The sequence below is a fragment of the Dryobates pubescens genome, chromosome 2, assembly GCF_014839835.1.
Source record: "Dryobates pubescens isolate bDryPub1 chromosome 2, bDryPub1.pri, whole genome shotgun sequence".
NCBI classification, from domain to species: domain Eukaryota; kingdom Metazoa; phylum Chordata; class Aves; order Piciformes; family Picidae; genus Dryobates; species Dryobates pubescens.
In genome coordinates this window covers 45,733,343-45,759,421 of record NC_071613.1, presented here as the reverse complement: position 1 = coordinate 45,759,421, position 26,079 = coordinate 45,733,343, and the positions used below count along the sequence as shown (strand labels likewise).

The window sequence follows — 26,079 nt, the reverse complement described above, 5'->3', positions numbered from 1 at the left end:
TGTGGATGGGGAGGGAAACTGTAGGCAATGTTAGCTGCTGGTGTTATAAGTCTAGCTTTTAGCTGGACCTGCAATATAGCAGAATATGATGCATAGGAATTGATAGATAAGAAAATTAGGAGACAAATGACAGTGACTGAAAAGCCCAGAAGAAAAAAGCTTTTGACTGATTGAGACCACAGAAGGACTGATGAATAAAGCCAAGCACCAGATTTTGCATGTCAAACAGAGCAGTTTCATGTGCATGTTAAGTTACAGCAAAGTCACAGACCCAGAGATAACAGTACAGCTCCAAAACCAAAACATCTTGTAAAACGATCTCTTCAGTGTAAATTATGCTGGTGGGTGAAGTAATTTGTGTTACATTTACCTAACCTCACTGGCCACTTTCACCTATGGTCAGGAGAATGCAGTAGTGTGCTCAGCATATTTAAGGAGAAAGATTGTGCTTGTAAGTAAATTTCCTTTCTTCTTTGTTGGAAACAAAAGTAATCTGAAGTGTGACTATTCAAAGTATGTGCTTTGGGTAACATTAATAGCTAATTTGCTTAGCATGAGTAGCTAGATTGATGAAGCTTTAGGCTGAAGCCATAATTTAGAGATGGATGAACTTAGACTGAACACTAGAAAAATGGCTGAGACTAGTTTTGCATGACCCTGGTATATTGTAACTAGGAGAATGTAATGAGATTGTATAAGTAATATTAAAGAAGACTGTATGGTTAACAATATGATCTAGAAAGACCATTGTGATCAAAGGAAGAGGAGCAATAATTCATAGAAATGAAATAAGAGACCATTCTATGTGGAGTCAGCAGAAGACAAATGAGATCCAGATGCAGATGGAGCAAAAAGATTATAGAACTGTGTAAGTGGGTAAAGTAGCCCTCACCAAAACTCCAGTAATTGAAAAAGACAAGTAACTGTTAAATAGTTTGACTGGATGAATGGCACACATTTGTTGCATGAACAGGTGCACAAACAGATTATGGAATAGATTGTGAGGCTTTAAAAAGCACAGGGAAATAACTGAGGGTGTCCCTCTCTGGAGGCGCACAGTTCGAGTTGACTCAGCTGGTATTCCATGCTATTAAATCATTTATTCTTAGGAGATTTGACACTTGAGACTGTTTCAGGAAACCCTGGGTTCAGATTGCCCTTCATTAATGTTCTTGTGTCATGGCATCCAGAGTTTTAGTAGGCGGGTATCTTTTATTCTTACTAGGAATGGGAAGAATGCTTGTTATCTAGAAGAGCCCAGAAAATATTAAGTGTTTCCCAGACTTTTAATAAACTCAAGTATCAGTTGACTTGAGAGAGAATCTAACCCGAAGAATCATTGCACAATTAACAAATGCAGACGTGAAACGCTATTAGCAATGTCACTGTAGTGGTCATTTTCTAATTAACCAGCGGCTCTCCCAGTTCGGCAGTGCTTATGAAATATCACAAAGACAGACTGCAGTTCTCGCTTGCTTCTCCCAGGATTGAGGTCATTCCTCCGCTTGCCTGTAGAGGATGTACTTTCCTTAGCAGAGAGGAGCGGTAACTGCTTATGTTCTGTGGACCGGCTACCAGGGGAGCACACACGTTTTAAACCTTAAACCAGGTTAAACTTGGTCTCATCCAAAGATACTTATTAGGTCAGGGGGAAAAAAAATCCCAATTGTTTTGTTGTTGTTGTTTTGGGTTTTGTTTGTTTTGTAAAGCACATGGGTGATGCAAGTGTGCTGGCTTTTAAAGCTTTATTCTTTAAACATGGATAGATCTTGCTGCTCTGAAGAACTTATATTGATCTGAAGAGATGCTAAGCACGTATAGCCAGGCCTCAGAATAAATCAGCAAGAGCAGTACAAGGTTTTGATCGGATCTTGGACAATTTCCTAAACTGAATTATAAATTACAGCAAATCTGGCAAATTTGCTATAACACGAGTTGTAATAAAATGTGATCCACTCCAGCTTTGTAGCCATAATTTGGCCTACAAGGATTCAATTTGACAAATGTCAATAAATACATGTTGTCCTATGTACACTCTCTTCCTCCAGATCTGCAGGTCTTCTGAGTTTTTCCTCTGGACCTAGAAATCACAGCAAGTGGTAAGGCTCAGGCAGACTGCAGGCAGGGCACTGCTGTGGGACCTCAGCGCTCATCCTTAGCTGTGCTTGCAAGGGTCAGGGTGGGATTTTGGCCATTTTGAGCCACTGACTAATAACTGGGGAAGGAGACTGAAAGCAGTGAACCTGAACATAGTTATAATTAGAAGCAACTATCAACTAAGATAAAAGGCAGCTTGAACTGTAAATCCTTAGCAAATGTGGTTAAGCTGCTAGCCCTTCTCTGCTGTTGAGCATTTTGTCAATGCCACCTTACGGCAGTCTTCGGTACTGCGAGAGCAACACCTTTTAAGAGAAAATAGCAAATGCTTTGGGGAAGCAAATCTGTGTTTACTGCCCTGTGCTCAGGGACCAGATGCAGAGGAGCTGCAGAAACATGCTCTAAGGAACTCTGGTCTGCCTCGGTTATTGCAGAAGTTCTTAGGTGGGGCAATATCCTGCTGGCCATCTGCGATGCTTACAAAAGGTCTAGCATGGGTGAAGCTATGTCGCTATGGGGACTGGTTGGCCTCAAGCATCAGGAAAATAAAACAAAGAAGCAGGATTCTCCCCAAGTTGCTTTTGCTTCAATATTTCCTAGGAAAAATTCAGTAATGTTGGCATGCATTATGATGCACTGCAATTGTATTTCCCATGTTTGCAGGGCAAGAGGAGTTCAGTTCTGGCCCAGATTCTCTTCAATACTGTTACTGAATGTGACTACGTTCATCTGTTCTTTTGTGATTCCACAGCTAAGAAAAACTATTCTCTTTCCCTGTAGTGACAAGTGCATTTCAAAAAAGGCAGAACTGGGGGATTTTAGGTCTGTGCAGTGGTAACATATTATGGCTCTGCAAAAAAAGATTATAGGTGTACATGCACCTTGCCTGCGGTCTTTTAGCTGAGATTTTGTGTGTGCTTGGCAAGGAAGGATGGGTATGTGCCAATTTAGAGCCAGGTTAAATACTGTATTTTAAAGTTGTGATGCTCATTTAATGGCCAAAGGAAAAGATGTGGAAATGTGCTTGTAGGAGATGGGAAAGCCAGGGCAGCTTTCATGGGGTATGAAGCTGCTATCAGGGAGAATGCTCCAGGTACATAATCTGTCTGAAGTATATTCTCCTTTGCATTTTTCCTTCTATGTGGATTCTTGCAAAGGGAATTTTTAGCATCTCTCATATAGTGGCTGGTTACAATATTATTTGTGTACAAGAAAAGAGGGAGAGAGGGAATTTGGATGAGATACAGAGCAGAACCACAACCTTGCTAGCCATGGCCGTGTCTGATTCTGCCCTCTCTTCTTCAGGTGCCAATTTTCATTAAAGGCAGAACAGGGATCCTTTGCCCTTATTTTAAGAAATAACATAGTTGTAGTCAATTAAGTTTTGGTTGTCCGAAAGCCATGCCTGGCCTAGAAGGTTGTGCATAACCAAACCAATAATAAAGGCTGTTGCCCATATGAAGTAATTGGCAGCAAAACAGGAGAAACAAACGTAATTCTCTGGTGGCCAGGGCATGCCACAGCTTTGCTTGGTGAACAAACTACTGAATGGGGCCTTGCTCTGTGGGTCTTTGTGACAATGCTCGGAGAGAGCCCTGACAAGGGCTTTCAAGCCCCTGTTCGTAACAACACAGCTTGGATCCCTTATTTTTCTTATTCCTCTCTTTTCCGGGGTAAGAATGCTTGTCGCCACGAGTTAAACAATATTTTAAAGTTTTGCAGTCTCTTGAAGTGCGGTAGCACTGGAGAGCGGCCTAGCCCGGGCAGTGTTGCCCGCACTAAAGATGGCGGCGGCGCTGACCCGGAAGGGGCGGCCGAGCCGGGCCGCGGGGTGAGGGTGCGGGAGGGCGGGTTTCTCCAGCCTGCCGCGGCCGTGCGTGGAGCTGAGCCCAGCCAGAGCGGGGTGCCGGCGTGCCGGCAGCCGCCGCTATCGCAGCACGCATGGGGCGGGGGTGGCCGGGCCCCCGCGCGGCGTGAGCGGGGCCGGCGGGCCGCTGGGGCGAGCGAGCTCCCACCCGGTCAGGCGGCCCGCCCTGGGCCGGGGGCGCCCCTGAGGGGGCGGGGAGCCGCGGCGCCATGCAGTGCGCGGACCCCACGGCGGCCATGAAGGGGCCAGAGGGCGAGGGCAAGCCGGAACAGCAGCAGCCTCAGCCTCCTGTGGCGGCATCGGCGGCGGCGGCGGGACAGAGCGGCGGCAAGAGTGGCAGTGGTGGTGGCCGCGGCGCCAAGGGCTGGCAGTACAGGTGGGCGCGGCGGACCGGGCCGGGGGCGGCGGGGTGAGATGAGGATCTGCGGGCCCGGGAGCTGCCGGTGCTGCGGAGCCGGGCATGGGACGCGGGAAACGCCCGTGTGCCCTTCGTGGAGCTGCCCACGCCCTGTCCGCCTTGAGCGTGAGTCGTGGGCACGGTTGCCCCAGCTCTACCCTGTCGCGGGGCACCCGGGGGTACAAGGACATCTCCGGCGCCAGGCTGAGCTCGGTCGCCCGCTGCGTCCCCACTTCCAGTGCCCGTTCGGCGTGGCGAGCGGCACACGGGCGGGCTGTCAGTCGGCTCGGGTTTTCGTGTGCCTCTGTGTTAGCACAAAGCCCTGCGCCCGGACTGTAGGTGCTGCCAGCGATTGTGCCTTTGCTCCTCACTTTCAGTTCTTGCATTTCTCTCGCAAAAGGCGGAGACCGGTTTAAAGTTGCTGAAGGCTCTCTGTCCCTTTCCGGATTTCTAAAGGCAGCTAAAAACTTTGGCAAATTTTAGCTGCCTTTGGTACTTAATGGCAGTCTTTTTTATTGATGCTTTGTTGCTGGTAGCCAAACTGAAGAGTATGCGCGGAGTTTTTGACTTACCTGGATTATTTTAAGAACAGCTGTGCTTAGCATAAATCGGGGTGATTACTCAGGTACAGCAAATACTGCAGAAGCGAGCAGAGAAAGCAGGAGAAGCTGAGCACGCAGCATTAGTTTAAAAAGTGATTCAAAGTAAAACGCTTACCGTGAATGACCTGCCTGTGTGTTTGAGGGGCTTGGGGGGTTCGATATACTTTCTTCTGATGTGCTTTCTAGTTGAAAAAGCTTCCACTCTCACGCTGATAGTAGTGGGCTCTCTAAGGCATCACTTGAGGGATTTCTGAATCTCTGCTTTTAGGTCTCTCATCTCTGAGCGGAGTTCTGCCATGTTGCTGTTGGAAATACTGCTGTTATGTGAAGTTTGCACACTTCTCCTTCAAATGGAGACTCTCCAAAGCCATCATCTGCCAGCCCAGATGGACTGGCTGTTTGCTGCATGAGGAGACAGCAAAAGTGGAGCGTGGTACATCTGTGTGCTCTGTGGAGGGATGGAGGGCCATCAGATGGCTTAGACGAATGAGCGCCCAGGCTGTGCAGGCACCGAGTGCCTGATGATTTTAATAGGGAGCGAACGGCTTGGTCATTGCTGAGAATCTGGGTCATGAGTAATTTACTTTTCTGGTGACTAGTGTGAGAAAGGAAAATGGTAATTTCAGGGGCCAATGCTTAAGGCTGTTAAACAGGGAAAGCTTCTTGTCAGATTCAGTTATTGGTTATCTTATCTACTGTTCCCAGTTGCTTCTAAGGTTGTTGGTTTTTTTTTTTGTTTGCTTGCTTTAAAAAAAAACCAAAACAAAGCACACCCTTTGGATTCAAGTGTAACTTGGAATTTTCAAATGAAAATTGCTATTACTGTGACCAAGTACATTAAGTCCATGTTTCACATGTGAAACACAGGAATTAGTGTATGCAATCAAAATGGAAATACTGTATATATTTATGTGGAATCGGAGGCAGTAGAAGGGATAACTGATTTGCCTGAGCTGCTTTTTGCTACAGTATGTTTGAGATGGTGGTCATAAGTCAGTGCTGTGTAGTAAAATTCCCCTTTTTTAAACTTATCCTGCCAGGTGTTTCGTTTCTTCTTTCAGTGCTGTGACTTTTAGGGAAAAAAGCTGAACTGAGTCTGAGCCAGCTTGGTGGCTTGACAGCTGTAAGTGGGAACTGTCCACACAATTCCTTGTGCTATTGATATCTGGTTTAATTTGCTCTGATTCTCTAGTGCAAATTATTATTAGTATTTCTTTCTAGATCATTGGAACAAGTTTAATATACCAGTTGTGTTATTGTGAACGCTTGAGATACCTTGCTGTTAATCTCTGATCAGCTGGGAATTAATTATTTACTCTTAGATTTGTCTCTATAGCTAATTACCCATAAAATATCACCTTCCCCCCCTCCCCCTGCCTTCTTAGGAAGGCCTTCTGGACAGGATGCTGTAGCTTAGTTTTCACTTGGTGGATTAGTTCTTTTCTAAAATGTGTTTGACAAAAGACAACACATTAGTCTTTTGTTAATAAAGTTATTAATAAACTAGTGTCTAAAATCTGGGATTTAGAAGCAGCTTTGCTGGGAGCTTCTGGTGGAAGTTTGATCTTTAGCTGTTAGAGTGCAGTGTGAGGAATGTGTGGTCACATAGCCTGCAGAAGTAGGGTTGCAGTGTACTTGCTCAGCATAGACTGAATCTGCTGCAAAAACATAGTTCTGTACTTGGTGAAGCAACTTGTCAAAACAGCTGTTAACAGTCAGGCAAATGTGACAACAGGTACTTGATACTTTAGTGTTCAAAATGGGGAACTATGACTATGGGAAAAAATTGCAGCTCCAGCACTGCTGGAACCTGAAATCTCTTGAACAATCTCTTGAAAAGGTGGAAAGTCACACATCCTTGGTGTAAAGTCCATGTCTAGAAAACGAAAAATGAAGCAGAACATATAAAGTTAGATAACTTTATAGAATAGGATAGAATTAACCAGGTTGGAAAAGACCTTCGAGATCATCAAGTCCAACCTATCATCCAACACTTATCTAATCAACTAAACCATGGCACCAAGTGCCTCATCCAGTCTCTTCTTAAACACTTCCAGTGATGGTGACTCCACCACCTCCCTGGGCAGCTCATTCCAATGGCCAATCACTCTTTCTGGGAAGAACTTCTTCCTAACATCCAGCCTAAACCTCCCCTGGTGCGCTTGAAACTGTGTCCTCTTGTTGGGGTGCTGGCCACCCAGGAGAAGAGACCAACCTCCACCTGGCTACAACCTCCCTTCAGGTAGTTGTAGAGAGCAATAAGGTCTCCCCTGAGCCTCCTCTTCTCCAGGCTAAGCAACCCCAGCTGTCTCAGCCTCTCCTCATAGGGCTTGTGCTGCAAACCCCTCACCAGCTTTGCATAGACCTGCCTTGTATGCACAATTACTTATTATATCTCCCTATTGCAAATAAAACACAGAGTGGCTGGAGAGTGGCCAGGCAGAAAGGGACCTGGGGGTGCTGGTTGATAGTAGGCTGAACATGAGCCAGCAGTGTGCCCAGGTGTCCAAGAAGGCAAATGCATCCTGGCCTGCATCATAAATAGTGTGGCCAGCAGGAGCAGCAAGGTCATTCTGCCCATGTACTCAGCACTGCTTAGGCCACACCAGCCTCCAGCCAGTTCCTAACCCAGCGCAGAGTGCTGCTGTCCAAGCCATGGGCTGACAGCTTGGTCAGGAGTTTGCTGTGGGAAACGTTGTCAAAGGCCTTGCTGATGTCCAGGTAGACTACATCCACAGCCTTCCCCACATCCACCAGGCAGGTCACTTGATCACAGAAGGAGATCAGGTTGGTGAGGTGGGACCTACCCTTCCTAAATCCGTGCTGGCTGGGCCTGATCTCTTGGCCACCCTGTAAGTGCTGTGTGATTGCACTCAAGATGACCTGTTCCATAATCTTGCCTGGCACTGAGGTCAGGCTGACAGGTCTGTCATTCCCTGGTTTCTCCAACCAGCCCTTCTTGTGGATGGGCACCATGTTGGCCAGCTTCCAGTCATCTGTGACCTCTCCAGAGAGCCAGGACTGTTGAAAAATGATGGAGAGTGGCTTGGCCAGCTCATCTACCAGCTCCCTCAGCATCCTGTGATGGATCCCATCTGGTCCCATGGACTTGTGGGGATCCAAGCAGCTAAGGATGTCTCTAACTACTTCCTCCTGGATCACAGGGGAAGTATATTGCTCCCTGACTCCATCTGCCAGTCAGGAGGCCAGTTGTCCAGAAGACAACCTATCTTGCTATTAACAATTGAGGCAAAGAGTGTGTTAAGTACCTCTGCCTTTTCCTCATCTTTAGTTACAGTATTCCCCTCCATGTCCACTAAGGAGTGGAGATTGTCCTTGCCCCTCCTCTGGCCATTAATATACTTATAAAAGCATTTTTGTTGTCCTTCACAGCAGTGGCCAGTCTAAGCTCTAAATGAGCTTTTGCCTCTCTAACTTTTTTCCTGCATGACCTAGCAACATCCTTAAACATTTCATGGGTAACCTCTCCTTCCTTCCAAAGATGATGCACCCTCTTTTTTTCCCTTAATTCACTCAGAAGCTCATTGCCCATCCAGGCTGGCCATCTACCCCAGCAGCTCATCTTCCAGCAGATTGGCACAGCCTGTTCCTGCGCCTTCAAGAGTTCTTCCTTGAAGTAGGTCCAGCCCTCCTGGACCCCTTTGTTTTTAAGGGCTGTTTCCCAAGGTACCTTCTGAGTTAGTTCCTTGAGTAACCTGAAGTCTGCTCTCCAGAAGTCCAGAGTGGAGGTTTTGTTGCTGCCCCTGTTAGCTTGACTGCATATTGAAAAGTCAATTATTTCATGGTCACTGGACCCCAGACAGCCTCCAACCACCACATCTCCCACCAGCCCTTCTCTATTGGTAAAAAGAAGATCAAACAAAGCCTTACCCCTGGTAGGCTCACACAGCAGCTGGGATAAGAAGCTATCCTCCATACACTCCTAAGAGCCTTCTAGACTGCCTTCTCTCTGCTGTCTTGAGTTCTTAGCAGATATCTGGCAGGTTATAATTGCTCATAAGAGCAAGGTCTGGTGATCTTGAGACAGCCTCTAGCTGCCTATAGAATAATTCATCAACCTCTTTATCCTGGTTGGGTGATCTATAGCAGACTCCAAGCAGGATGTCAGCCTTGTTGGTCTTCCCTCTAATTCTCACCCACAGGCACTCAACTTGATCATCCTTAATCTCTAGTTCCATCGCATCTAGAGCCTCCCTGATGTACAGGGCCACCCCTCCACCCCTTCTCCCTTGCCTGTCTCTCCTGAAGAGCCTGTAGCCATCAATTACAGTGCTCCAGTCATGTGAGTCACCCCACCACATTTCTGTGATGACAACTGCATCATAACTTTCCTTCTGTAACAAGGCTTCCACCTCCTCTTGTTTGTTACTCATACTGCGTGCATTAGCGTACATGCACTTCAGCTGGGCTGCTGCTTTCACCCCTGACTCCAGCTTACCACCCTCACACTCCTGTCTGGGAGGACTGGTTTCAGCCCCTTCCCTCTTATATTTGTGTTTAAGAGTAATAGATTTTTAAATAGCTGTGATCTGGTTAGACCAAACACTTATCATAGTGGTGAAGAAGAGACAACCACAGGCTGCCAGACATTTATGATGATGCAGATATAGTGCTCAACTTCTTTGCAGACTTTCTGCTTGTGGCCTCTATATAGTGAGTGCAGGCAGCCAGTAGAGCAGTGCCACCTTTGAAATCTGCAGGGGCCCACTTTCTTCAGACAGCAGGAAGATAGGTGGTTTTTTTTAAACTTAATAGAAGTTAAGAGTTCTTGAGCAGCTGCTCTGCTAGACATCTGACAGGAAACGATGTTGTTTGCTTATGAATATATGATCAGGGTCTGAGTGTCTCTGAGAGCAACCAACTCTTGGCTGTGTTTTGCTGACTGAGTTCAGGAATAGCATGAAGGTTAACTTGCAATTAAGTAGATAGAGCCTGAGAGGCTGTGCTGCACATGAAACTCTTATCCTTATTTTTGTTTAGAGGAACAGTTACCATTAGAATAGAATAGAATTAACCAGGTTGGAAAAGACCTTTGAGATCATCAAGTCCAACCTATCACCCAACACTATCTAATCAACTAAACCATGGCACCAAGCGCCCCATCCAGTCTCTTCCTAAACACCTCCAGTGATGGTGACTCCACCACCTCCCCTGGGCAGCCCATTCCAATGGCCAATCACTCTTTCTGTGAAGAACTTCTTCCTGACATCCAGCCTAAACCTCCCCTGGCACAGTTTGAGATTGTGTCCTCTTGTTCTGGTGCTGGCCACCCAGGAGAAGAGACCAACCCCCACCTGGCTACAACCTCCCTTCAAGCAGTTATAGACAGCAATAAGGTCTCCCCTGAGCCTCCTCTTCTCCAGGCTAAGCAGCCCCAGCTCCCTCAGCCTCTCCTCATAGGGCTTGTGCTCCAAACCCCTTTGTTGCCCTTCTCTAGGCATGTTCCAGCAACTCACCATCTTTTGTAAACTGAGGGGCCCAGAACTGGACACAGTACTCAAGGTGTGTTAGGTCAGACTTCAGAATAACTTCAGAGTACTAGATTACTTAATAAGGCATTTTAAGATCATAACATTTTCTAAACAGCTTCCTTATTTTCAGCAGTAATCAAAGTAAAAATTAAGGGCAGCATTACCCATATAAAGAATTATTTGCATTCAACAATTTCGCTTTTATTCTTGACCATCTTCATTGGGTTTTTGCCTTGCTCGAGGTTAGGTTAATAGAGCACTTTCAGAGCAGTGAGGGAAAGGAGACAGGTTTTGTAGATACTTCTGTGGTATGTGAATCGTAGTCATTCAAATAACTTAAAAAATTTCAGGAGCAGAAACTGTGATAATGAGCTAAATTAAGAGCTGGTCAGAATATGTTCCAGAGAAGTAAAACAGATAATTTCATCCTGGCTTCAGGGCCTTTCAGGTGATGTGGAGAGGAATTACATGCAATAACTGGTTCTCCTGTAGCTACAAAATTAAAAGTTCAAAGCACTGTCTTTGAGTAGAGAAACAAGATCGTCTTTCCCAGCTGGAGACATGCTAATGTGCCATCCTCTTATGGTTTTCTTAGTGGTTCTGCTCTCAAATTCATAAATCAATTCAGCTGCTATTAAAAGGTTTCCCAGCATTCTTTCCCTTCCTGGTGGAAATACATGTGAAATGCTCATGAATTTGCCAAATGATTGGTGATTTTTAAGCTTACAAGTTACATTTCCAAACCTATTTATTTTTCACTTCTGTATTTTTGCAGGTAGCTGCCTTTGTTCCTTATTTATGAAATGATTTTGGCCTCTGCTCGCTATGGATTTAGCCATCTCTGTAGTTATAAAATGCTACAACTTGTATGTCTTGCACTCTTTTTAAGGAAGCAAGTTCATTTCAGTTAGCTGTTCATGAAAGTTTATTTAAGTGCTGTAGGTTAATTCACAGTTGTGAGTTAGTAGAGAAGAACATTTGGATTGGCAGCAGCTTCTAGGGAAAGGAGTCAACTTGTTAGGCTGCTATGACTTCTTCAGTTTTTAAATTATTTTTATTTTGTTAGGAGTGACAATGACAAGCAGGAGTCTCCTCATGCCGTGTGGCTTCTCTTGTCATTAGTTAGTCAACTTAAGGCAGACTGTCTTGCAGAATTGCTCTGTGTGGATTTGGGCTGAGTAAGGGAGACTGAAATGAAGTAAATGGATGCAAACAAACAGCAGAGAGGGAGGGGATTTGGCAAAAAGAGGAATGTTGTAAGATTTTTATTATCGTATGAAAGAGGATAACAGATTTCAGGGCAAGTGAATGAAATGGTCTCCAGCCTTCTTGTAAGAGCTTTGTTTTGCAGTTGACACTGTGCAAGCACTCTTCATATATCTATATATATATAAAAAGAGTAAGCAGTTACTGATCTCAATTCAGTCTTCTGTGTTTGCACAGAGCAGGATATGATGTTACAGAAGAGCTGGTGGCTGAAACACACACAAGTATATTTTAATTCTGCACTTCAAGATGCTAATTAACTGTTCTTCATAAAGTGATCCCATAGGAAATATGCTTGAAAGGAAATACTTATTTCTAGTTTCATCCCAGTTAACTGGGAGGATTACTGGCAATCCTTTGCACTTCAGGCATGTGGAAGCAAAATATGTGAGACTGAGCTAGGCTGTGGAAGTGTTCATGATTTTTCTGTTCATGCTATTGCAGTGCTACAGGCTGGGGTCAGAGTGGCTGGAGAGCGGCCAGGTGGAGAGGGACCTGGGGGTGCTGGTCGATGGTAGGCTGAACATGAGCCTGCAGTGTGCCCAGGGAGCCAAGAGGGCCAATGGCATCCTGGCCTGCATCAAGAACAGTGTGGCCAGCAGGAGCAGGGAGGTCATTCTGCCCCTGTACACTGCACTGGTTAGGCCGCACCTTGAGTACTGTGTCCAGTTCTGGGCCCCTCAGTTTAGGAAGGATGTTGAGTTGCTGGAACATGTCCAGAGAAGGGCAACAAAGTTGGTATGGGGCTTGGAACACAAGCCCTATGAGGAGAGACTGAGGGAGCTGGGGTTGCTTAGCCTGGAGAGGAGGAGACTCAGGGGTGACCTTATTACTCTCTACAACTACCTGAAGGGAAGTTGTAGACAAACGGATGTTGGTCTCTTCTCCCAGGCAACGAGCACCAGAACAAGAGGACAGTCTCAAGCTGTGCCAGGGGAGGTTTAGACTGGATGTTAGGAAGAAGTTCTATACAGAGAGAGTGATTGCCCATTGGAATGGGCTGCCCAGGGAGGTGGTGGAGTCACCATCATTGGAGGTGTTCAGGAGGAGACTTGATGGGGTGCTTGGTTGCACGGTTTAGTTGTTTAGGTGAGTTGGATTGGTTGAGGGGTTGGACATGATGATTGTGGAGGTCTCTTCCAACCTGGTTGTTTTATTATTATTGTTGTTGTTGTTATTTTGCAAAAAATACCTAGTGATAATAAGAAGTTGTTTCAGGAAACTCATACAGTCTTCTTGAGTGGATGTTGCTAAGAATTGTCTTTATTGAGGATGGTATTGATGTCAGTTGCAAGGAAACATGCAGAGTCTTTCTAGTTTCTAGGCATTTCTAGTCATGTACTAAAACTTTGATTTCAGGAGGATAAATTTCATCTGTTCAGCCTTTAAAGCTTAAACCTGATTGATGGAAACAGGAGACAATGGCAATGCAGGGTTCAATGACTCTTCATGTTGCAAACCTCTCCCTTGCTAGTCCTCCATTCTTGTCTCTGGACTTAACATTTGTCATCATAATATTAATATAAACATTGAATTCTTGCTGTTAGCTGCCACAATTGATTCTGGACTCCTGAGAGCAGGCCAGAATTGAAGTTAAAGTCCCTGTCACTTGGTAGGTGTAAGAAAAAACAAAACTTCCCAAAGCTTCATGTAAATGTTGGTGTCATCCCAGGACAGTTCTCTCTAATGCTGGTACTCCTGGTACTTTTTATTGCCTATCTCCCTTGTCCTGGGTTTTCTTTCTGCACTTCTAAAACCAAAGCTCTTCTTGGATACTCCATGGAATTTTTGTATGTTAACTGTAATGAATAACTGAAACCCTCCCTCCTTCTTGTGCACAACCACAGGGTGAGAGATGCAGTAATTTTGTGGTGTTTCCTGGGAGGGCTGACAATGGCTGCTGCTGCTTTGACTTTCCCCTCTATTACAGCCCACCCCACTTCCTTGGCTTCCCAGTCGTTGGAACCTGCCAATATTGTGACATCAAGGCCCTGGCCACTGGGGATGGACTTTCCACTTCCTCTTCTGTTATAGTTCTGCTGGCAGTTTTTGGGTTGGGTGGTGGCTGCAATGTCAAGCTTCTATCAAAGTGGGCCCTGATCCTCCTTGCTTCTCTTTCTGGTGAACTGTGGAGATACCCCTCCACTGCATGGCCTTCACAACCCTCTAGGCTGCTCACTTTCTGACTCCTTCTTGGCCTTTTGAGGTGTCATGATCTGGGTGCTGAAAAGAAGAGCTGCTGTGAAATTCAGAATTTATATTTGATCTTGTGTGTTAGATTCCTTTTTGTTGTTAAAATGAGATTAGGAAGGCTGTCACATTTATTTGATATGCTGGAGGGAAATGGCTGGAAAAACCTGGTGCCTGAGTTGTTTTTTAACCTCATTTGTGCTTAAAGAATATACCATATTCATAATGCTAATTTAGAAATGCTGCACTTCACATAATTTGCTCATTAGAATAGACAAGAAGCCCCTGCTTAAAATTATCAGATGGTTATATCTGCCTCAGGATCCATTCTGTGTTATTGAAATGTTAAGGTCATCTTATATTAAGCTGATTTTGCCAGTTGCTGAAGCCCCAAGCACTGCTCAAAAGTTAGGTGAGCCATTCATGTTCACACATGTATTTTACAAGCTGGAAGAATGAGGTTGGAGCAGATGGAAGGTCAGGTGCATTTTAAATTAAGAGAAGTAAATCTCTGTGTGATGGGTAGTAAGTAGAGAGAGTTGAGGAAACAGGTTTGGGTATTTGGACCTTCATCACAGCTGATGTTCTAGTATGAAACCTGAACACAGTTGCTGAACCAGGGCAGCAGGAGCCCTGTGGCTCCTCAGCTAGCAGCTGTCAAGACCACTGTCCCTCTCTTGCTTCTCAGAGCATCCCTGTGATGAACAAGCAGGCTGTAAAACTTGCTGGGGCAGGGGTGATGTTGTAGTTGGTTCTGGCATTGCAGGGTACTTGTGTTAATACTGGGATACTCAAAAATTCAGCTAAACTGAAGAAGCAGAAACATTTGAGTAGCTTCTAAATATCAAATAGTTTGTGCTTTCCATGGAAAAGATTTATGCTGGAGTTAATGGCTGTTACAAATGTCTTTCCTTCAATAAGTGCAGAGGGTACTTTTAAACTTCACCTTTTATAATGGAGTTATGTAGCAGCAGCTTAATTAAAAGTGCCTACAACATCAACATCCTGCTCTTGCATACACCACCTCTCCCCAGAGAGAGGATGGAAAACAAACTGCTTGTGGCTGACCTAATAACACTGCTTAATGCAGAAGCAGATGTGCCAGCTGCTGCTGTTGAGTTACCCTAGGTGGGTTTTTGTGCTGTATTCACCGTACCATGGCAATGAAAGCATGTGTACATGGTCCCTTGCTTGCCTTGACATGCACTCTGATCACCTGCCAGTGCTGATGAATTCTTCCTGTGGGGAATCACTGCCTGCTGGTAATGCTGCCAGACAGCTTTTTTTTTTAGGGTGCTTGCACAACTTGTGTAATTTCATATTTTCTGGACTGTGTTTCTGACACTGAGATAGTGGGGACGACAGGGCTGGCTGAAGTGAGATAGGAGAAGTACTGTTGCTTTGTGTGTACACAACAATAGAATCATAGAATGTCAGGTTGGGAGGGACCCTGGGATCATCTGGTCCAACCTATCTAGGTGAGAATGTAGATTCAATGAGATGGCCAAGCAGCCTGTCAAGCTGAGTCTTAAAACTGACCGATGTAGGGAAATCCACTACTTCTCTTGGGAGGTTATTCTAATGTCAAACTGGTTTGGAGACAAATTTTCTTCTCAAGTCCAATTGGAATCTTTTCAGGAGTAACTTGTATCCATTACCCCCTGCCTTTTCCATGTGACTCCTTGTAAAAACGTAGTCTCCATCCTCCTGGTAGCCACCCTACTGGTATGTGGTAATAAGGGCTTCCCTAAGCCTACCTCTTTTGAAGCAGGAATGTCAGTGTCAAGGGGAAGGCATTTTGCTATATCTAATTTTTTTCCTTCCTGAGTTTTGATGAAGCTGGAAAACTTTAAAATCTTAATTAATGTTTAGGCACTGACAGATCTGACAGCTCAGCGTCCTGAAAAGTTGGTTTAATTTGTTCCAATGGAGCTGTAACAGAAAGCAAGAGAACTGCTGTGCACCACTGCAGGATGCTATATTAAGGACCTGGTTTCTGTCTCTGGCTCTGACTTCCTGTGTGGTAATCGTCATACTGCTTAAACTGTTTTTCCCTTGTAATCACTAACTGTGTGTTCCTCTTTTCCTTGGAGGCCTAGTTTGGAACAGTTGGCTCTGATTTTGCAAAACTTCCACAGGGTCACAGCTGCAGGTGAAATCAGCAGAAGATGTGATTTTGAGTGTATGAATTAAAAAAAAGCCACCAAAATAGGGCCATAACTATCTCAAAGCTAGAGAGGCTGGAAATGATGAAATGGGATGATAATGTCCTTGTCCTTTTATTGTTCCATCCATGTTTAGGGGGTTGAGTCAGTCATCAGCAAGTTTGCAGATGACACCAAGTCAGGAACAGATGTTGGTCAGTTAGAGGGTAGAAAGGCTCTGCAGAGGGCCCTTGACTGACTGGACAGATGGGCAGAGTCCAATGGGATGGCATTTAACAAGTCCAAGTGCTGGGTGCTGCACTGTGGCCACGGCAACCCCATGCAGAGCTACAGGCTGGGGTCAGAGTGGCTGGAGAGCTCCCAAACAGAGAGGGACCTGGGGGTGATGATTGACACCCACCTAAACATGAGCCAGCAGTGTGCCCAGGTGGCCAAGAGGGCCAATGGCATCCTGGCCTGTATAGGAATAGTGTGGCCAGCAGGAGCAGGGAGGTCATTCTGCCCCTGTACTCTGCATTGGTTAGGCCACACCTTGAGTCCTGTGTCCATTTCTGGGCCCCTCAGTTTAGGAAGGACATCGAGACACTTGAACGTGTCCAGAGAAGGGCAACAAGGCTGGTGAGAGGCCTTGAAGCACAAGCCCTGTGAGGAGAGGCTGAGGGAGCTGGGATTGTTTAGCCTGGAGAAGAGATGGATCAGGGGTGACCTCATTGCTCTCTACAACTACCTGAAAGGTGGTTGTAGCCAGGAAGGGCTTGGTCTCTTTTCCCAGGCAACCAGCACCAGTACAAGGGGACACAGTCTCAAGCTGCGCCAGGGGAGGTTTAGACTCGAAGTGAGGAGAAAGTTCTTCACTGAGCGAGTCGTTCGTCATTGGAATGGGCTGCCCAGGGAGGTGGTGGAGTCACCATCCCTGGAGGTGTTCAGGAGGAGATTGGACGTGGAACTTGGTGCCATGGTCTAGTCATGAGGTCTGTGGAGACAGGTTGGACTCGATGATCCTTGGGGTCTCTTCCAACCTCAGTTATACTGTGATACTATGATACACAATTCCATAGATGCTGATGACAAGCACAAAAGAAGCAAATACTGATGCTCATTGCACAATGAAAAAAGGAGCAGTTTTGACTAATTCCTTGTCTGGGAATCATCATGCACTTAAAGCACTGAAGAAGAAAGTAGTTCTGCTCTTTTTCAATATTGCCCATAACCATAGGTGGTTACCATGTGCTTTCTTAATTGGAGTTTAAACCTTCTGAACACCTTGCACCTCAGTTTTGATGTGGGAATATTTTTGTTTCTCTATCTGCAAGAAGTATGGAAAATTTTGAGTTAGGAAGCAGGTCTGGGAAATCTCCAGTCCAGCCTCCTGCTCAAAACAGGGCCAGCTTCATAGTTCAACGAGGTCACTCAGGGTCACTGTTTGAATTTTGGGTGTTCTCAAGGGTGGAGATACCGCAGCCTTTGTGGTCTTCTCACCCAGGGCTTACTTTCCCTTTCCCTCATTGTGGAGAATTTTTCCTTACATCAAAGAAGCAATTTTTTTTTGCTACTTGTCCTTCTGCTGTGCATCCCTGAAAGAGCTCTATCTACAGCTTTCCCATGTGTAGGAGAGTGTCAAGATTGCCATTAAACCTTCCCTGCTTCTGAAGGAGGCTAAACAGACCCAGCTCCCTCAGCCTTTTCTTGCCTGGCATGACACACTTCGCTTGCACTGATCCATTATTTAGTCCATCCTGGGTGCAAGCCTTTGCATTGCTTTTGTTGGAAGTGCAGGTGGTCTTACTCAGCTTGTTCCTCTAGATGCAACGTTGGATCCCCTGGAAGGGCAACCCACCCTACTGCATTCCGATTGCTCTCCTAGGTTTGGCCTCACCTGAGAGGTTGCACATGTTGGTCCATCAGCCAGCTCAAAGGCAAATGCCCCCTGAAGCATACCACTTTTAACTGCTTGCTAGTTAGGCAAGCAGTTGGCTGTTGCTTCATGATTCTGGCCATCCACACATTTTTTCGGCCTGTGTTTGTGTTGCAGGCTAATGGTCTTTCTGAACAGCATAGTCTATTAAATGTTGGGATTTTTTTTCTTCCTTGGAAGGTGGTAGTAATTGGTGTCCTTTGCATTTAAACTGAAATGTCCCTAAAGTGGTTCAAAAATAATGAAAAAGGCTTATCCAAAGTAGGTGATCAGTGTATTTGTCTTCCATTTAATAGCCAGACTGGCAATGGGTAATTGTCAATATAATCTTATTAAAGCTGCAGTCACTAATACACCTTAAAACATACCTTTGTGTTTCTGGTGGACTAAGAGCTACTGGACCAGAAGCACACCAGAAGGCATTGCATTGGCATGTGTAGTAAACTAAACCATATTGGACTTAGAGTAACTAAGTGATGCAGGGATTTGCTCCACCAGTTTCTGTGAATAGTGCTTACCAGGGTCCTCTGCTTTCTGAGGTGATGTAGGTAACAGCCCAAAATGGAGAAGATGTTTGTCCATCACTGTGTTTGCCATGCTTATGTCATGCCAGTACTGTTGGGTGAGCAGAATATCTTTAGTTTGACTGCTTGAGCCTGGAAAGCTTTGGGTTTTGGTAACAACATATGAAACTGTGCATTATGGTGTGCTTGTGTAAACTGGTAATACAAATGGTTAGCAAAGCTTCAGGCAACAATCTTCCCCCAGATATGTCAGGTGGAGAGTTCAGAGCTTTTGAGGTGCCTGGTTTTTGTATGCTCTAGCTCTAGAATGTTGTCGAATTCTACAGTTATTTTTCCAGCAGCAGCTTGAGCAGTAGTTGCTGCAGAACAGTCTCCGGGTTGGCTACTGACTCTGTGGCCCAGCTTCAGCTGTGTTACACTGATGCAAATCCACAAATACATTGTACATGAGTTCCTGCTGACTTGAGGTGTTTGTGTACGTGCAAAAGAAATTGCTTAGTTGAAACTTGCTGCAGATTTTTCCCTGGCAAGTGCGTTTTGAGAGCCTAAAGAGTTCTCTAAATGACGAAGTACTCAAATAATCAGCTTTTCAGAGGTCCAGTGAGAGCAGTGCTTTGCTACTTATCAATTAAATGTTCTCTCTTTCCTCTTGTCTGTTACTACCCTGCAAAAAATATTACAAGACAGTTTCATTTGTGTCCAAGAGGGCAGAATTGATTGCAAGTTGAGTTAGGTTGTTATATTAAAATAAACCCCAAACCCAGCAACCTGTAAGCTTTATCATTCCCCTTGAGAACTGGTATGGATAGAAAGTGTAGGTGTGAACACAACTGCTGTGTTGACAGCAGGGGGGCTGGGGAGGCAGGGAGGTGGGAGAGCCCCTCACCCCCAGATGGGAAGCCTGGGCTGCATTATGCTCCTGGACAGCTGACAGCTCATTCCAGCTCTGCCGCACCCTTCCTTCGTGGCGAGCCTGTGCTCCTTCCAGTGCATGTCTGCACTCTCAAGGGTTTACAGGAGTATGTATTAAGAAAGAGTTTATATCTGATGAGGATGTGCAAGTTGCTAGCATGCTTGTGGTCAAGTGGTAGGTATTCTGAATCATCCCCAGGGTCTACAGGTGGTGGAGTTCTTGTATTGTTGGCCTTTTTTCCCCTCCCTTGCACTTACTGGTTTCTGAACTTAAAACTGAATTGTCAAACACATAAGCTGAAGAGCAGGATTTTTGCTGCCACTTTACAGTTTACTGTGGTGCACTGCTAGTGAATTGCACAGCAAGGTTAGGGTTTTTCTTTCTTCCAAAAGCTGCTTGGAAAAGCAGAGCTAATTTATTGCTGTAGATACTCTGTAAGCAGCACAGAGGCTTCTACCTTCCCTTGTTGGGTGTACCAGGAAGGCCGGTCTCTTGCATCACTGAGCTATGAGACTGGAGTGTGCTTAATATGGTGGTGGTTCCTTGGGAGCCAGTGATCCTTGCAGTTGAAGAGGATATGCCTAAATTTTCTGTTGCTGACAGGGTTTTTTCCTTTCTCTTCTCCTCAGCCTTTTCTCTCCATGTAACTAAAAGGGGAATCAGTGTGTTGTAGAGAAGCTCTTTGAAGTGGTCAGAGGAAAAAGCACGCTATTGCCAACAGTGAGCCTGTGGGCTGATAGAGATTAACAAGTTCAGTGAAAATGGGTTTTGCTTTTTTCAGACTACATAGTCAAAACTACTCTCTGGTTTACAGTGTTATGTTCCAAACATCTCTTTCCTTTTCTTTATGAACTTTAGCTTTTAACCTGAACACGGTCTTCCACCAGGCTTTTGCATCTTGCTTTGAGCTCTGTAGAAAGGAGCCTCTTCCCTTGGTCAGGGCCTGAAGGCAGCTCTGGAGGCTGGATCCTGCTTCAGGAGCCCTCACTGACATCTGCATGGACTCCAGGCTCCTGGTTTTCTACACACTCTTAGCTACCACTTTAAACCAGGCCTTACTCAAGTCTGTGGGGAAGGCTTTGGCCACTGCGTGTGCTCTTCTAGCAGCTGTTGTGTCTTGAGAGACCTGGCTGCTCAAAGTATCCCACATGGTGCTGTCTGGGATCCAGCAAAGTTAAAATCATCAGAAACACAGATTTGGAAGCTTTTTGCAGTTGCTTTCCTGATGGGTATAATTTTTGTGCCACTGCTAGCAATGGCTTTTTTTGTGTAGGGCTTTTGGGGAAAGGTGCCTTGTGAAGGGTATGGAAAAAGTGGGGAGACTTTTTATGTCTGTTTCTTCTTGGAGAAAATGTTTGCCTCAAAGTGGCAAGTGTGAGCCTGAATGTCTTGCTGAAGCCCCTGAGAGACATCATTCTGGGGCTGTTGTTCTTCAACATCTGTGTTCAAGACTCGGGTGTTGTACATAAACAGGATACAAGGGGAAATTTGTCCCAACTCTCACTATCTAATTCCTCCCCCAGGACAGGAGACCACCCTGCAAGGCACTGACAGCTGTTACAGCTTAAAAGGCATAGGAGAAAAGGACAAATAAAACTAGAAAAGGGCAAATAAATTAACAATAATCCTTTATGAATATTTTGTTTCTATTGGATTTCAGTAGCACTTAGACTTTGGGAGACCTTATTACTGTCTCCAACTACCTGAAGGGAGGTTGTAGACAGGTGGGGGTTGGTCTCTTCTCTCAGGCAGCTGGCACCAGAACAAGAGGACACAGTCTCAAGCTGCACCAGGGGTGGCTTAGGGTCGAGGTAAGGAGAAAGTTCTTCACAGAAAGAGTTATTTGCCATTGGAATGGGCTGCCCAGGGAGGTGGTAGAGTCACCATCCCTGGAGGTGTTCAAGAAGGGATTTGACGTGGCACTTGAAGCCATGGTTTAGTTAGTTGTGAGGTGTTGGGTGGCAGGTTGGGCTTGATCTCTGAGGTATTTTCCAACCTTATTGATTCTATGATTAGATATATAGACATCTAGCTTGTGGTAAGCATCTTTGCAGTTTGGGAGGGATATTTCTTCTGGAAAGACTATGAAACGGTTTGTAATTTTCCATAGACTTCAGTCTCCATAGACTTTCAGTCCATGTCACAATATTTATGAACTAAAACAGTGTGATGAAGGGACAGCCAAGTTAAGTGGTGTTCAGGCTTTAGGGAAACCCTCCAAATTTTGAGGGGTGGTGCATATGCTGGGCTGGAGTTACATGTTGTACCACCAGTTCTTGCATAACTTTCCCCTGGGTTGTGGGTTGCATGGTGTCCTTATTTAATGTAGCTCAGCAAAAGTTAAAACAACTTTCCCTCCCCCCCCACATCTTTAAAGCTGTGACAGTTTTTGGTTTTTTTTACAACACTTTATTTTTTTTTAGTTATAATTTGACAGAAGGATACATGAATTTCTACAGAACTACAGACTTTGGGGGTTGTTGAGTCATTGTTGCTGAGCTGTTGCTGTTTGACAAGCTGAGACTGCCACAGTTGCATTTTGAATAGCATCAGCAGCATGTGGACTGTGGAAAGACACACATACCCACAGGTACATGTACGTGCACGTAGGCACCAGCATGAATGCACAGCTAGTCTTATACCTGAGAAGGATTTAATGCAGCCAGGCTTCACTGGCTTGTTTAGGTAAGGTGTTCAGTGTTTTGTGTCAAGTTAATTTGTGATATGTTTTCTAGAAGTTAAAAGCCCCAGTGTGGAGAATTGTGGAGGCTTCTGAAATCCCACAGGTGTCATTGCAAACAATGCCCTTGCTCTAAGGAAAATTTACTCTTACTATCTGTGAGCAGAGCTCGTGGGTGCCTGAATAGAATGGAATAGAATAGAATAGAATAAACCAGGTTGGAAGAGACCTTCAAGATCATCGCGTCCAACCCATCATCCAACACCACCTAATCAACTAAACCATGGCACCAAGCACCCCATCCAGTCTCCTCCTAAACACCTCCGGTGATGATGACTCCACCACCTCCCTGGGCAGCCCATTCCAATGGGCTATCACTCTCTCTGTGAAGAATTCCTTCCTAACATCCAGTCTGAACCTCAACCTCTTGCCAAAGGACCATCTTAATCTTCCTCCAGTGCTCTGAAGAGCTTTGCTGTTAGTTCCATACTAGTGAAACATTGCTGAGCTGTTGTGAATTTTATTTATTTTTATTTTTTACAATGTTAACTGCCTTACAATCTTCTTTAGCAACAACAAATATTTTAGTTTAGCTCTTGCTCTGGAGGTCCTAATCTTAAAATCATTGAAGAAATGCTCTATTTGTAATTCCATGGCCTCGTTTCTCATAACTAATGCTGAGAATGTGTTTCTGTATTCATGGGAAAGTACTAGTGCTTACCCAGAAGATTAGGAGGTTAACTCTAGTGCTTTTGTGTACAGTTACAACATCTATCTATCTTCTTGTGAATTGCAACTTGCAGTCTGGATTTAAACCTCTTTTGTGGTGTATAAAATTGTTACTTATTTAAAAATAAGCCTTAGTTCAAATGTTGAAAATTCCCTGATCCATGTGGTGGGGAAATTTGTACTGGGATAGTATTGTTAGTGCCTGTAAGATCTTTTATTTGCTTCTTTGCTTGCCTCTAGGCCCTTTTTCATACCTTCCCCACAGGCTAATCTCTTACATGCACAGATGCTAAAAGTTTATCCAGTCTTTGGCAGGGTGAAAATTAATATATTTTGGGGGGTGGGGGGGTGGGGGGTTATGCAGTTCTTTTGCAGGTGCATGAACATAATTATGAAGGAAACATTTTAATCAGTATTTCCCAAGAGGTGGCTCATTTAGGAGGGACCCCTCTGTTCATGCTCTGTCTCTCTGGACTTTGGCTTGTCTAGCATTCTCCAGTCTCCTGGAAAGCAAGCCACAGCTCAGTTTCTCATCCTTGGCAGTTAGCCTGTTAATATTCCTCCCTTGCTGCAGAGATCAGTCCTGTCAGGAATTCCCACCTTGCAGCTGACAGCTATGTCTTGGGATCTGCACACAGCCACCATGGCTGGTTGCTGGGCTTTTCTCTACAGAGGTTTGGCCATTGGTGCTTAGTATGTTCCTATGATCTTGTGCAGGTTGATGAGATCTTTTTGTTGGTGAACGGGAGATATTTGCTGAGTGTACTTCTAGGCTTTACCTTGTACACTGAGTTACACAGCACTTCTGTGTGAAATGTGGGGTTGGGTGACCCTCTGCATGAGAAGTTAAGAGTTTTGAAATGCAGCTGGTCAGTGTATTGAGCATTGAGGACAAGTTGCTGCAACATGCTCCTTCCAAACTGGCAGTGTCTGCTATGCTGGCAGTGCCTGGTTTGCTTGTCCTTGGTCACGTCCTTTTCTGGGTAACCGTTTGCAAAGTTTTTCAGCTAAACCATCAGCTTTTGGCACTGCTCAGGTTAGAGGTAGGAGTTACTGAAGAGGAGGATTTGGAGAAGTTTGGACCTAGTCAAAGTGAAAAGTCAAATGGAGAGGAGCTTGTGGATGAAGGCAAAATGTAGTCAAGTGCTCATCTGATGTAGAAGTGCATCACCAGAAAGGCTGCAGTCCCTTTTACGGGGACTTTTTCTCTCTGATGACTGACAGAATCAGCTGTCTCATCAGTAGCAGTCAGAAAAAAGTTACCAAATTATTTTAATCAAAGACTTCAATTTACCCTTGTCAGAGGAATGAACTTCATAGGCCACACACGTAGTTGTGCTGTATTCATCGCAGTCTGGAGTGGCTTTTCTGACTTGGACTCTGTTAAACATACCTGTGATTTAGGCACATCAGTTAATGGGAGAGTGCAGCAGCTCTAGCCTGAGTGTGCAGGGCTCTGAACAGTATATAACTGAAAGGCAGAGGTGAGGCTGGCATTCACTAAACTGAAAAATAATTAGCTGTGGCTGGGGACAATTTTCAGACAATTAAAGCCCAAACTCATACATTTTTATGACTATGCAATCTCATAATTTTCAGCTAAATTAAGATGGCAAGCAAGTCCAAGCAGTACTTCCCTTGTATGCCAAGAATAACAAATAAGAGGCGTCTGCAGAGGATGAGTTTGGTTATGTCTCCTTCAGCAATTTTATGTCCTTAAAATCTGTGATAGCCTGAATACCTTCTGCTCTCCTTGCTTTTATTTTCATCTGTAGTGCCACTTAACAAGCTATCAGAAATTAAATTCCTAGATAGTCCTACTGGCTGCTTTCCATTGCAGGATATTACTGAAATATTGATTGCTCCCCTAATAGCTAGAACACATTTTGTGTGTGTGTGTGTGTGTGTGTCTTTAAATGTAACACTAACAATCAGCAACTTTTTTCTTCGAAAATATACAGTCTTGCATGTCTTCTTGGAATAGTGGTACTGAATGGTAGCTGTACGGCATTGATTCGGATGGCAGTGATTTACTCTGAGGTTATCTTTAGGGTGGAACTCAGTGTGGCATGTTATATTTATCAAATTGTCAGATTTCTAATGAATCTAATTAAACTGACCAGCAACTTCAGCTGGTACTTGGAATTTATCCCAATAATTAGTCCAACTACATTTGCAACCAAAACCCACTAATGGGGGCGATCCCTTGACTCTGGTAGTCCTATCTTTCCACACCTTTTCACTTTTGCTGTTATGGGACTACACTTAGACCTCTTAACAACCAAAACAGGCTGCTGTTCCAATGGGCCCAGGATAATTTTAACTTAATCTTCAACATACTATAAGATACAAAATTTTTAAGTTAAAATCTGTACACTGCACTGGTTAGGCCACACCTTGAGTACTGTGTCCAGTTCTGGGCCCCTCAGTTTAGGAGAGATGTTGAGTTGCTGGAATATGTCCAGAGAAGGGCAACAAAGCTTGGAACACAAACCCTGTGAGGAGAGGCTGAGGGAGCTGGGGTTGCTTAGCCCAGAGAAGAGGAACCTCAGGAGAGACCTTCTTGCTCTCTACAACTACCTGAAGGGAGGTTGTAGCCAGGTGGGGGCTGTCTCTTCTCCCAGGCAGCCAGCACCAGAACAAGAGGACAGTCTCAAGCTGTGCCAGGGGAGGTTTAGACTGGATGTTAGGAAGAAATTCTTCATAGAGAGAGTGATTGGCTGTTGGAATGGGCTGCCCAGGGAGGTGGTGGAGTCATCATCATTTGGAGGTGTTTAGGAAGAGACTTGATGGGGTGCTTAGTGCCATGGTTTAATTGATTAGATGGTGTTGGATGATAGGTTGGACACGATGATCTTGAAGGTCTCTTGCAACCTGGTCTATTCTATTCTAAATAAGATATCTTAATTAGAAGTTTCCTTTGAGAAGCAAGTAGTTAGTGCCTGATATTTGGTTGTTTAAATTCTTCATTGAAATATAAGGACTTCCTTCTCATCACAGTATCACAGTATGACTAAGGTTGGAAGAGACCCCAAGGATCATCAAGTCCAACCTGTCCCAACAGACCTCAGGACTAGACCATGGCACCAAGTGCCACGTCCAATCTCCTCTTGAACACCTCCAGGGATGGTGACTCCACCACCTCCCTGGGCATCCCATTCCAATGACGAACGACTCGCTCAGTGAAGAACTTTCTCCTCACTTCGAGTCTAAACCTCCCCTGGCGCAGCTTGAGACTGTGT

General features: G+C 44.9%; 1 protein-coding gene across 1 annotated transcript in view; it reads left to right on the top strand.

The window, feature by feature from the left end:
• The first annotated feature begins 3,967 nt into the window (after window positions 1-3,967).
• Window positions 3,968-26,079, top strand: part of OSBPL11 (oxysterol binding protein like 11) — a 52,642-nt gene continuing 30,530 nt past the window's right edge. The window contains exon 1 of the mRNA XM_054176701.1: window positions 3,968-4,340. Within this exon, the coding sequence (XP_054032676.1) occupies window positions 4,174-4,340 (167 nt within the window). The 5' untranslated portion in view covers window positions 3,968-4,173. The remainder of the gene's footprint in view (window positions 4,341-26,079) is intronic.